Source organism: Bos indicus x Bos taurus, chromosome 5 (assembly GCF_003369695.1).
Source record: "Bos indicus x Bos taurus breed Angus x Brahman F1 hybrid chromosome 5, Bos_hybrid_MaternalHap_v2.0, whole genome shotgun sequence".
Classification (NCBI taxonomy): Eukaryota; Metazoa; Chordata; class Mammalia; order Artiodactyla; family Bovidae; genus Bos; species Bos indicus x Bos taurus.
The window spans coordinates 61,637,896-61,652,197 of record NC_040080.1 but is presented as its reverse complement, the minus strand read 5'-3'; the positions used below and the strand labels follow the sequence as shown (position 1 = coordinate 61,652,197).

At 34.6% G+C, this 14,302-nt stretch overlaps 1 protein-coding gene and 1 pseudogene across 1 annotated transcript; both read right to left on the bottom strand.

The window, feature by feature from the left end:
* Nucleotides 1-2,524: 2,524 nt before the first annotated feature.
* Nucleotides 2,525-3,461, bottom strand: LOC113893702 (annotated as a pseudogene).
* A 6,724-nt stretch (nucleotides 3,462-10,185) lies between these two features.
* LOC113893701 (olfactory receptor 6C1-like) lies at nucleotides 10,186-11,124 on the bottom strand. The gene has a single exon (XM_027543575.1). It carries the CDS (start codon nucleotides 11,122-11,124, stop codon nucleotides 10,186-10,188), a length of 939 nt encoding a protein of 312 aa, XP_027399376.1.
* Nucleotides 11,125-14,302: the final 3,178 nt, after the last annotated feature.

Sequence of the window (14,302 nt, the reverse complement as noted above, 5' to 3'; positions counted from 1 at the left end):
TTTAATAACTTAATTAAACCTTTATCAATATAACATAACAGTAAGGAACTATCTCAGAAGTGAGTCGTAGTAAACACAGACCTTAATTAACAAAATTAGAACTTAATATTACATGAAATACATTTTTTTTTTTTTTGTCATTGTGAGGGCATTAACCCTGTTGCCAGGGAAGGCTTTAACCTATCAAATAAAAATGAGGTTTGTCAGGGAGCCTGAAAAATCCAAGCTGCCATCTTGGATTTCCCATAGCCCTGACTCTTTGATATACAGCTATTGTTAACCCATTTTTAATTCTCTGATTTAGGAGTAGACTATTGCCATGTTTTAAGGACATCAAATAGCAAAAGTCTAACAGTGAAGGGTTATTTCTTATAGAAGCAGAATAAGCTTTTACATGTACCATAATCTTTAATAATTCTTACCAAAGTAACAAAAGATTTAAAAAACAAATAAAATACTTAAAGGCAAAGAAATTCATAATCTGTTATTGAAAGCTTCAATCTAAGAAAACTTTGTTCTCTTAACATAGAGAATTGGCTAAATTCCAGCCTGTTACCAGTTTACCAGATAACAAACAAACAAAAGTTTTTATTGGTTAATGTTAGAAAAGTCTTTTCCATAAATCTTGAAATAGCTGTATTCTTGCAAAGGCATCACAGTGAAACCATAGAAGGCATGTTAAAAATCTGATTAAATTGCAATTGACAAAGTAGCCTGGCCATTGCTGTGATATGTAACACTAATATGATAACTAGAATTATAATTGAGCACATTTTTATCAGGGCATATCAGATCTATACGAATTCCACATAATTTTAGGATATATATATATATTAGTAAGTCAACCATATTGTATGACCTGAGACGATTTATCATCCCTTCAACAATATTTCCCATGTAACCTAACATGTCTAATGAACCCAGGTGGTTTAATGGCTCTTTGGGTTGTCTCAGGGGCCCTCTGAAGCATCCCAAAGTCATGCTCATAAAATATGTGGGATGCCCCCAAATCTCTTGGTGGACTTGATCATGATGAAGTCCTGAATAAATCCAACTCCAAAATACTGGAATAGCAGTTGAACCGCCACTTGGTGTAGGTAAAAACACCAAGTTACAAGGGAAAAGAAGAAACAGAAAATAACCCAATCAAATAAAATAAACCTCAAAAATTTAACCTTAAACAAATGGAGGTTTTTAAACATTTGACAAAGACCTCAAAATAACCGTCATAAATATTATCACTAAAATCAGGAAAGTGGCAGTGTTTTAGTTTTATTGAATTTATTCTGAATTATTTGAATGAATTTTTTTCCAAAATAATAGAGAACATGTGAATTATATACAAATTACATGATATCGTGATCAATATTTACCTTCAAAACATGTATTGAATTTCACAAAATAAATATCTTGACATTAAAAGTCTGATGCATGAGTACATACCTCTTTGGATTGAATTTAGCGTATGCCGATTAAAAAAATATAGTCACAACCTGAAAGAAGAGAGCTATTTTATTTGAAGGGAATGTTTAGGACTCTGAGCCCAGGAAACAGCACCTCAGTAGCTCTGAGAAAACTGTTTCAAGAAGACAGGAGAGGGAGTCAGACTATATACAAGTTCGCAACAAAGAGAGCAGGCAGTCTGAACACCAAAGATCAGGTATCAAATTAAGGAATTTAACATTCTAGGTATGGGAAGATGCAAGCCTCTAGGTCCACTGAATTAATTCTTTTCATAAACACCTCAGCTGCTACTGCTACTGCTAAGTTGATTCAGTCGTGTCCGACTCTGTGCGACCCCATAGATGGCAGCCCACCAGGCTCCCCCATCCCTGGGATTCTCCAGGCAGGAACACTGGAGTGGGTTGCCATTTCCTTCTCAGCTATCTGGGGCCATATCCGGTTCCCTTGTTCATCTTAAAGAGTTGCAAGTGGCTACTTCTTGCATCACCCCCAGGTACTCAGCAATCACCATGAGGGAATGAGACTCTACTGATTCTCAGTTTTGGGAGCTCTCATTCACATTTGGAGACCAGAAATTGCTGATGGCTGTGACGTTTCTTGTTTGTTGATATGACAGGAGATATTTTCACTTCACACATAATATCACACAGAATATATAGGTTCTTTAAACCATAGGAAATATTAATGTTCATCTTGAAAATACACAGGAAATTACACACTCATTTTGAAACTCTGTATTTGAAGTACAAGGTGGTATAATAGGATCTTTTCAGGGACTGATGAAGAGAATTAAAACCATCTTTCACATTGTGCTATGTCTTAAAGAAATGCATTTCATTTTTACAAAAGTTCTGCATTAGAAATAACCTTATTATATTTTTAAATGTCAAAAAATAATACACTGGAGAAACAGGAATGGAAGTAGAAGCAGCAGACTGGAAAAATAATATATTAACTGTCAGGTGGCATGTTAAGAGACTATAAAGACCAACCATAGTTATACAGACTTTAAGGGACTTCAGGAATTAGCCAAACTGCCCTTTAAAGTTGACCAAAAAAATCATTTATTGGCAGAAAGGACTGCTTTATAGACCATGTCTTTGAAGGCTTGTTTCACTTGCTGGTTTCTCAGGGTGTAGATGAAGGGGTTCAGCATGGGGGCCACAGAGGTATTGAGAATAGCTACTCCTTTTGTCAATGACGCCATTTCTTTGGCTGAGGGATTAGCATACATGAATATACAGCTTCCATAGGAGATGGAGATGACAATCATGTGAGAGGAACAAGTGGAGAAGGCCTTTTTTCTCTGACTGGCAGATGGGATTCTCAGAATAGTCCTGATAATGTACATATATGACAAAATCACTAAGGCCAAAGTGAATAGCAAGGTAACCAAAGCAAAGTAAAAACCAATTATTTCTAGGAACCATGTATCTGAACCAGACAATTGTAAAAGGGGGAAATAGTCACATGCAAAGTGATCAATGACATTGGAAGCACAGTAATCCAGCTGGAGGAGAAGCATAAGGGGTGGGAAAATGGTCAGAAACCCACCGAGCCAAGCACAGAGCACAAGCAGGCTGCAGAGTTTCCTGCTCATGATGGTTGTGTAAAACAGGGGCTTGCAGATGGCAACATAGCGGTCATAGGACATGGCGGTCAGAATGTAAAATTCAGTCACCCCCATGAAAATAAAGAAAAATAGTTGGGCTGCACAATTGTTGTAAGAAATAGTCTTGTCTTTGGTAATAATTGCCCCCAGAAATCTAGGGATGCACACAGTAGTAAAGGAGATTTCTAAGGAAGAGAAGTTTCAGAGGAAGAAATACATTGGTGTCTGGAGATGGGAGTCCACCCAGGTTAGGGTGATGATGGTCAGGTTTCCAAGTGACACTTAATACATATGTGATTAATAAAAAGAGGAAAATCACAATCTGAAGCTCAGGATCATCAGAAAGGCCTAGAAGGACAAACTCTGTGATCACTGTGTGGTTCATTTCTTTCTCTTTTTCCCTTCCTTTTTCTTCTTTTAAATATATTTAGATAGAAAGTGTATTAAAGGAATAGATGAAAAATATAATTCATGATGAACAATATCATCATCATTTCTAAAGCATTCTATCTAATTCATGCCAATATTGTTTTCGTTTAATACCTTATTTACAATTTTTCTTAAAATGTATTTGTGGGTCATGTTTTATATAATAGTTCTCTTATTCTAAATCTAACAGGAGAAGTTAGGAAATCTTTATATGAGTCATATTACTCAGAGATGATAAATGAATTTGATACTTTTTGCTTTGTCTAGTTTATGCAAGTCCTTGCAGTTTTGTTGGGATAATCCTATAAAACATACATCATTTTTTGTCAGGTATCAGAAAACACTGCCATCTAAAAGAGAAGTGGATGATCTTAATTCCATCATAAGATATAGATGAAACTTAAAAGAATAAAGTAACAACACCTTTTATGAAACAAGAAATCAATTCACGATTTTCTTAGCAAATAAAATAAACTTTAAAATATTTAATGATTAATAATTTAATTACCAGCTTTATTTTTATATTGGGGTTTTGGAATGTAATTATCAACATGAATAGGCTATAGGTATTAGATATTATTTACAAGAAAATATAATTATTTTATATATTAAATATCATTCACTTAATGGTTTATCTGATAATTCCTTTGAAATCATTAATGTTTGACATTCTCTAAGATTTTCTATGCATATATGTATAGAAACTTTATATATATACAAGACTGTGTATATTTTTGAGCTTAAAAGAATATGCAGTATTTATCAATTTTTTATTTTGCACTGAAGCACGAACTGAAAAATAACTACTTGCCTCAGATAGTAGCAGCTCTATTACCCAGACTTCAGCCCAGTACATTTTCCATTTGAACATCATTGCTTCTCAGCTATTAAACTTTATGAACAACTGTTTTATTCCCTTGGAGTTCGACCCCACATTTATCTTTTACATGAGGTGACTAATCCAAAAGGATATTCCAGAAATGTAGAGGAAAACCTCTCCTATTAATCCAAAGCCATTCAGCTGATTCCCAGCTCCACTGGATGTTTCTATCATTCTGCGTATCTGGTTTGCTAAAATCATAATAGCTTCCTTATCTTATTTTAGACATTCACATTTCTGCTGTGAATAATAGAAGATAAATCATCGCTACTCTGCCAGACACTAGTAAACATCACACGAATCAAATTTGATTATTTTTTATCTATTTTATGATGATTCATGAAAAATAAAAATGGAATATCAAAACTTTAAGAAGATATGGAACTTCTATCATCCTCTTCAATAACGTTGGTCTAGAAGTTTAAGGGAGCAATATTTAAAGTGAGAACTGCAAGTGACATGGCAACGTGGGGTATTATGAGTGTAGAGTCTTAAACTAGGATCTGGCATTTAGTTGCACTAAATGCTCAAATATTCAAGTTTAGCTGTTGTGACTTATGAAGAGAGACCTGTGTTGATCTCCTGGGAACAAAGGCCAGGCAACAGCTGTGCTATGACATGGAACGTCAGGGGTTTCTGGAAGCTACCATTGGTGTTCTCAGAGCCTCCTGACTCTCTTCTATAGTGAATCTCTCTTGGGAATGTTTATGTTCATCCCACAGAAGAGTTCAATGGGGACTTCTACAAAATAATACTTTTTTCATTTATCACAATTATTTACTATTTTTGACTAATAAAATAGATGTGAAATCTTACAAAAATAGCACTCAGTCGACTTTAGTTTTAGTCATATTCTTGGCACATGAAAGTTTTCTACATATACACTTCATTACTTATCCTTAGACTTCATTATTGTTGGAGCTTCAAGGTTCTTTCATAATTCTAAGTTATATAAGAATTTTATTAAATATTAAGAGTAACAAGGGAAAAATAACATACAAGGGAACTTCCATCAGGTTATCCACTGACTTTTTAACAGAAACTCTACAAGCCAGAAGGGAATGGCATGATATATTTAAAGTGATGAAAAGAGAAGAACCTACAATCAAGAATACTCTACCCAGCAAGCCTCATTCAGACTTGATGGAGAAATAAAAAGCTTTCCAGATAAGCAAAAATTGAAAGAATTCAGCACCACCAAACCAGTTTTACAACAAATGCTAAAGGAACTTCTCTAAGCAGGAAACAAGACAAGGAAAAGACCTAAAAAAATAAACCCAAAACAATTAAGAAAATAATAATAGGATGATACATATTGATAATCACCTTAAATGTAAATGAGTCAAATGCATCAACCAAAAGACGTAGACTGACTGGGTGGATGAAAACCTGTGCATATATGTACTTCCAAATACTATATCTCTCTGCTTAACCTCCCAAACAATATGGAATTATTTTATATTATTAGGTTAATCATGTTCCCATTACAGCTTGCAATTGCACTGATCTTTAAATGCTCTCTGGCTAATGATTGTGAAAATTGAAAAACATCTTTTACTATTGTGATTATGTAACTATTACTCCTTAATATCATTGTATCATGATTGGTCAACAATAGAATTCTATATCATCAACACTAACATTTAATAGGAAAACCTATAATCACCTTTTAAAATAAAGATGCATATCTGAAATATCTTGGAATTTTTTGAAAAATACAAATGCCCAGGTATTGCTTTTTTCCTCCAAAGCTCCAGATACGATTCTAAGGAGCAGCCATGTTTAAGAAGAACTGGACCACAGGATGATCTTTTACTTTTATTTAGTTGGTTTCACTTTTTCTATTTCATATTCAGTGTTCCCATCTCATTTAGCTTTTGTTTTCAGATTTCTCCATCTCTTCTACTTTTTTTTTATGTCCTTTTCTCAAGCTTTTATCAAGCATAGTAGAACAGTTTTCATATACATATATATATATATAAATAGTATTTGTAGGGTATATATATATACATATACATATAAATTAATAAATTTAGAAATTCATAAATTTTCTAAGATATATGAATTTTTTCCTAAATAAAAAATTTGACATTTTGACTCAACTTGACTTCATATTAATAAAATGCTATATTTCTAATTATAAAAATAGATATACAACAAGCAACAAAGTTTTATTATATCACATAGGGAACTATAAACAATATCGTGTAATAACCCATAATGGAAAATAATTTGAAAAATAATATATGTGTATATGTGTAACTGAATTACCTGGCTATGTACCTGAAACACTGTAAGTCAACTATACTTCAATAAAGTATATATGCTAAGAAATTTTAAAAAAGAAATGGAGCTTTATGGTACTCAAGGATGAGATTCTGCAAAGTATTTTAAGGTCACTATAGAAAAGTATTCTACACTATAAAGTCTTTTAAGCATATAAAAGACTATGTAAATAATCAATAACACGTCACAGACCATAACAATGTTTACTGAGCTTAAAAAAAAAATTAGAAACTCATATATATATATATATATAAATTCTTTACATTATTAATAGTACTTCTAATAATAATGAGGAGGAGAAAAAGAAAGAGGAGGGTAGAGATAATTTTTTTTCAGCAATGACTATAGTCTGGGATGACCCAGAGGGATGGTATGGGGAGGGAGGTGGGAGGGGGGTTCAGGATTGGGAACAAGTGTACACCCATGGCGGATTCATGTTGACGTATGGCAAAACCAATACAATATTGTAAAGTAACTAGCCACTAATTAAAATTAAAAAAAAAAAAAAAAACTATAGTCCAGACCTAAATCCCAGGGACAGGGGAGCCTGGCAGGCTGCCGTCTATGGGGTTGCACAGAGTCAGACACGACTGAAGTGACTTAGCAGCAGCCTCAGCAGCAGCAGACCTATTTTAATTGTTTTCTTCATATTGCCTCTTCGAATCCTGCCAACAACTTTATGAGGTACCCTTAAATGTTATTCTCTTGCCGAAACATGTGTCTTATCTTTTTCTCTGAAAATATTTTATAAGATTGTTGCCCAATTGGTCAAAGTTTATGGGAAATTTTAAGACAGCAAGTGGATAGACTATCTATAGCCTATTGGGCAAATTTGGCTCATGAACTATTTTTATTAAAAGCTTTATTAGACATGCTTTAGCCCTTTCATTTACATGTTGTTCATAGCTGCATCCACACTACAGAGAGGGACAGTTAGTTACCTCAAGGACTTATGGTCTACAAATTCTAAATTATTAATATATGACCCTTTTATAGAAAAAGTATATCTTGACTGGTGATATTGATAATCAAAATGCTCATACAGTTTGCAAACATTTATACTAACCACTAAGGAATTTGCATAGTGTTATGTAGAGAGCTGTATTATCTGATAATATCAACATAAACTCTCTCATATCTTTTGCAATAATTTTACAGTTCTTTTAATTACCAGAACTACACCTATCTACAGTCTATGGTATATATTTTTTTTGAGTTATTAAGAAGTCACAGTTATCAATCAAGTCTAACTTCAGTATTTTCACATGTTTCCAATTAAGCTTAGAAATTATAAATGTCCAGCATGAGGGGAGGAAAAAGTAACTGCATGACTTCCCTACAGTGTGGAAATCGCCTCAGTATGGTTTATGTTATTTTCTGTGTGTTTCAGCAAATGATGTATCTAAGACTCTCAACTGAGTATTGTACAAGAATATCAAAACTTAGTTCAATGAATTATGATTACAGTCTTTCTATAATAATGGTTTAAAAGTGTAGGATGAGTTTGAGCACTCTCCATTATTATTTCAGTTTTTGACTTCATGGAAAACAGAAAAAAATGTTCAGGGCTAAAATTGTATGATCTTGTACAATTGTTCATATAAATTCTAATCAGTACATTTTCCATATGATATCATATTCTACTGCTTAAAATAAGCATTTTTAACAAGACAATCTCAGTTTAGTGTATATTAAAACTTTGGTACTGTTAGTTTCTCTAATACTGATTAGGCATATCACTTAAAGAGACAATTAAAAGAATTGTATGTATAAGCTATTATCTCAAAATAGCCACAGACATGAGAAAGTTATTAAAAAAAAACTTAGTTATTGATTATCAAAAGACCAGCTTAACATCAAGCATTTACTTAAATATACAACTGACCATGGCAAATGTAGTCATATTTGGTATCCAGCAACTACAAATTGGCAATTGGCATGGGTACTTGCCATATAACCTCTAAAAGGATTAAATCATGTGCTGCTGCAACTGCTGACCTTCAACACTCTCTGAAGGAGTAAGGGTAGAGAGAAGAAATGAGGCACCCTCTGCTCCAGGAAAACTGCCAAGACAAGTCTTCAGATAGTTAGATACACTCAGGAGCTGATTTTATGAGCCCAATTCTTGTATCTCCTCATATCTAGAAAAGCACTAAAATTCTTGATGGTGCAAATTGTTTCTCATGACTGGCAGAAGCTTCATAAGACCAGCAGAAATTCTAAAATAAATGTGTGCTTAATTGTATATCAAAATCACATATACACTATCTTTCCCCCGTACCTCTTTGGAACAGTTTCTCAGAGCTATTTGAGGCACTGTCTCCTGGGTTGCTCATATTGCCCACCTAAAAACTTAACACACAGCTCTCGTTTTTAAGTTGCCAGTTTCTTCAGGTTTCTTAAAAGAATAGTTATTGTATATATGTTAATATTGGCATTTCCCCAAAGCAGGGTCTGCATCATAATTTTCCCTAAGCAACTATTTATTATAATAGTTTTTTGAATTGAAGAATAATACAGTGATGTTTGAATGGCATCATCGACTCAATGGATATGAGTTTGAACAAATTCCAGGAGAGAGTAAGGAACAGGGAAACCTGGGTGCAGTCTTCTGCACCCGGGGAGTCTGCAGTCCATGGGGTCACAAAGAGTTGGACATGACAGAGTGACTGAACAACAGCACAGAAAATGTTAAATTCCATAATGGGAAACATTTTTTGATTTCTCAAGAAAATGAAATTACATTTTTCTTTTAGTTGTATTGTTTTTCACATAGTTACAAAGTAGGCCACAGTATGAAAAGGAGGGTGTGTGCAAGATTCTAATAAGACTGTCGGATTATGTTTATAGTCTCTGTGTAGTAAATTAAAAATAAGATTAAATATGATTTAATATGCATTTAATTTCTAGAAAACCTGATTTCTGGTGAGATTGTAAAACACTTTTCTCTCTTGTGAGCACCTGTTCTGCCTCTTTCTGATTTTAATTTTCTAAAAATTAGTGTGAAATAATGAAATTAATTTATATTAAAAAAAGACCTAATTTCTCTATTACCATAAAAACAATGTTTCAAAGAAGAAAATAAAATCACTCCCATAGTTACCAACTAGAAAAACCAGCCCTAAAGGAAGAAAAGTACATAAGAGAAGGATTGCAAATTTAATGGGAAAAAAACTGTATACTGTATAAGCATATATTTGTGTATATGATGTGTGTGTATATATATATATATATATATGAAGAATTCAAGTTTGAATGGCAAAAAGAAAATATACATATGCAAATATCCTTGATAAACTGCTGGCAATAAAAATATGAATGATTAAAAATGAATCTGTAAAGTTTAAAAATAAAATAAAATAAAAATAAATAAATAAAGTCCCTCTAGCGGTGAAAAAAAAAAAATGAATCTAGGGAGGCTGTGTGGATATTAAGAGATTTTGAGATTCCTAGATTTTCATTTAATTGCTTTTCATTCATATGGGTCTAATTCATAAAACAGGACTTTTATTTTTCATTTACTTGAGAAAAATATAGTCTTCCTTGCTGTGTCCATGAAGGCTCGCTTGACTTGCTGATTCCTTAGGGTATAGATAAAGGGGTTCAGCATGGGAGCTATGGAGGTGTTTAGCACAGCCACTCCCTTGCTTGAAGACACCCTGTCCTTTGCTGATGGATTCATATACATGAAAATGCAGCTGCCATAAGAGATGGAGATGACAATCATGTGGGAAGAACAGGTGGAAAAGGCCTTTGTCCTCTGAGTGGTAGAAGGGATCCTCAAAATTGTTCTGATGATATACGTGTAGGACAGAATTATTAATGCTAAAGTGAACAAGAGAATAAACACAGCACAGGAAAACCCTACTATCTCTAGAAATTTGGTGTCTGAACAAGAAAGGTATAATAAGGGGAAATAATCACAACTAAAATGGTCAATAACATTGGACTTACAGTAATCAAGCTGTAGGAAGAGCATTACTAATGGGAATATGATTAAGAATGAAGCCAGCCAAGAGGCCAAGACAAGCAGTGTGCAGACTTTGTGATTCATGATGGTCAAGTAATGCAGCGGTTTGCAGATGGCAATGTAACGGTCATAGGACATGGCAGCCAGAAGATAAAACTCAGTGACTCCCAAGAAAATGAAAAAAAATAACTGAGCCATACAATCATTAAAAGGGATGGTTTTATCTCCTGTAATAATGGTGGCCAAGAACCTGGGTATACTGACAGTTGTGAATGAAACTTCTAATAAGGAGAAATTCCTGAGGAAGAAATACATGGGGGTTTGGAGGTGGGCATCCAGCAGGGTCAGGATGATAATGGTCAGGTTCCCAGTGATGCTGAGCATGTAGGTGATGAGCAGAAAGATAAAGCTCACAACCTGAAGTTGTGGGTCATCTGACAGTCCCAGGAGGATAAACTCTGTTATTTCTGTGTAGTTTCTCATTTTTTCTCCTTCTTTTGAGTAACCTTCAGGAGAAAACACAAACAGAAGACACAGAAAAGGGGATTATCCAAGTGTAGCACTGGGATTTGGCTCTGAAAGGAAGCCTACTATGCCCTGCTAACATAATTCAGGAGATTGTTTAAAAGTTAATGAAATAGATAACTTGTTTTGAAGTAAGTTTCTACTACATGTCAGATTTGTGATTCACAAAGAATGTTACTTTATAAAATCCCTAGTTTACAAATTGGCATCAGGCTAAAAATACTTTTAAAAATCTTATAAAAACAATATATCCTTCACATGAAAAGCAAGGATTATAATCTATGTTTTTCTCAAACCTAGGAAATACAGGAGGAGAGAAGCTACCTCTTGACCCTTTAAAAGTGTCTCCACAGGATCCCCTCCTATTGGGGTACTGTCTTTTCTTCAACCTCAGTAAATCGTCCTGTCCTAATATATGTCACCTAGTTTCTCGTATAATGATTGTTTCCTAGTGTAATATAGAAAAGCCAAATGTGTCAGGAAAAAGGCCATTCAGTGCATATGTTTCCAAAAGGAAAATCATGGAAGATGAATCTTGAGCTACATGCCATATTTCTTAAGTTTTGAGTTAGACTCACACTCACCTTCTCAACCTCCTACTCATCTGAAGCCCCAGATAATGGAATAAAGGAATCCAGGTCATGTATCTGTTTTGGTGGTCTTCTCAGATATTAGATACTCAAGAGTAGAAAGGAGGCAGAGTGGCCATTAAGTATATTGGATCTGTGGCATGAGCTAAGGAAACCAAAGTATGTCAATATCTAAAATAAAACATTACCTTCTGGAGAACATTTTCTTTTTCATCCAAACCTCTCTATCTACATACTATTAGCATTCTCTCTCTATCTATATGTGTATATTCTGATTTTTACATTATATTTTTATTTTATCTACATTAATATTCCCTTAATAGAAGTTCTATTTTGTCAGGCTACTAGTATAGTCCATGAAAGAGCAATGAAGTCTTTATTTTGTCATCATAACTAACAGTAGCAGAAATCATTTAAACAGTTAATTTCAATATCTGCCTCATTAACTACAGTAAAGTCTTTTACTGTGGAAAATTCTTAAAGAGATGGGAATACCAGACCACCTTACCTGTCTGCTGAGAGACCTGTATGCAGGTCAAGAGGCAACAGTTAGAACCAGACATGGAACAATGGACTGGTTCCAAATTGGGAAAGGCTGTATTTTGTCACCCTGCTTATTTCAATTTTATGCAGAGTGAAGTGAAGTGAAGTAGCTCAGTTGTGCCCAACTCTTTGAGACCCCATGGTCTGTAGCCCACCAGGCTCCTCCCTCCATGGGATTCTCCAGGCAAGAATACTGGAGTGGGTTGGCATTTCCTTCTCCATGGGATCTTTCAGACCCAGGGATCGAACCCAGGTCTCCCACGTTGCAGGCAGACGCTTTAACCTCTGAGCCACCAGGGAAGCCCCAGAGTACATCATGTGAAATGCCAGGCTGGATGATGTACAAACTGGAATCAAGATTGCCCGGAAAAATATCAACAGCCTCAAATATGATACCACTCTAATGGCAGAAAGTGAAGAGTAACTAAAGAGCCTCTGGGTGAGGATGAAAGAAGAGAGTGAAAAAACTAGTTTAAAATTCAACATTTAAGAAACTAAGATTATGGCATCCAGTCCCATCAGTTCATGGCAAATAGAAATGGAAAAAGTGGAAGCAGTGACAGATTTTTCTTTCTTGGGCTCCAAAATCACTAAGGACAATGACTGCAGCCATGAAATAAAAAAGATGCTTGCTCCTCGGAAGACTATGACAATCTTAGAAAACATATTTAAAAGCAGAGATATAATTTTACCAAAAAGGTCCATATCGTCAAACTATAGGTTTTTCAGTAGTCATGTATGATTGTGAGGGTTGGACCATAACGAAGGCTGAATGCCCAGAAACTGATGCTTTCAAATGATGGTGCTGGAGAAGACTTCTGAGAGACCCTCGGACTGCAAAGAGATCAAACCAGTCAATCCTAAAGGAAATCAACCATGAATATTCAATGGAGGGACTGTTGGTGACTGAAGCAGCAATACTTTGGCCACCTAATGTGAAGAGCCAACTCATTGGAAAATACTCTGATGCTGGAAAAGATTGAAAGCAAAAGGAGAATGGGGTGGCAGAGGGTGAAATGGTTAGTTAGATACAATCACTGACTCAATGCACATGAATCTGAGCAATCTCTAGGAAATAGTGAAGGACAGGGAAGCCTAACATGCTGCAGTCAATGGGGTGGCAAAAAGCTGGACATGACTTAGTGACTGAATAACAACAATAACAAATTTCAATATCATTCATTTTTGAATTCTTATTGACTTGTAGCTTTTACATTCTAGTGTCAGGAGAGAAGTTTTTGCAATGGAATACTTAATTTCAAGTTGTGGGTTTGTTGATTTGTAGCATGTAATTTATTGTAACGTTGTGAAAATTTTCACTTTTTTTTTGTTTGTTTGTTTTCTCTACAAACCTGATCTTTCTTTTCATTTACTCCTCTGTATAGCAGAAAGTGGAGCTGCTGCTGATTTAGGGAAAATTCCAACTGAGGTCAATGGTGGCCAGCGCACTGGGAAAAAATGTGATGTTCACATTAAAATGAACCTATCCTTTTGCTAATCCTCAATGACTAGAGAAAAACGTTTAAGAGCACTTATAAGAAAAGCAAGCCTTACAAGCATAATTCCTGTAGGCAAATTTATGGCAACTCAAGTATTTGATAGATATTTAAAATTTGAAAGTCATTGTTCTCAGTGAACAATCCTCTGCAACTAACAGCTATTTATGACTCTAATCTGTAAATCATTTCTGGGATGTGAAGTGTCAACCATTCCTGGGATGTTTTTGGTAATGTAATAAAAAATATATCCAAGTCTCTAAGTCATCATTTCATACTTTCCTTACTAATGGCTCATTCACGTTTCTTCTAGTCCCAAGGATCTTAGGATAGCAAGCTTCATGTTCCTTTATGTCTCTTTCTTTTTAATGAATTCTAGTGTCTTGGATAGCTCAGTGTCAAATTAGGCTTGTGGATCTTTGAAAATGAAAATCAACCTATATAAAGCAAATACTTGCCATCGAGTTAAATAAAATTTGGGGTTAAATAAAATAACTGGAAATGATT

What these genes read in the sequence shown, in the direction of transcription:
- LOC113893701 (XM_027543575.1), bottom strand. Translation starts at nt 11,124, where the DNA reads ATGAGAAACTACACAGAAATAACAGAGTTTATCCTCCTGGGACTGTCA.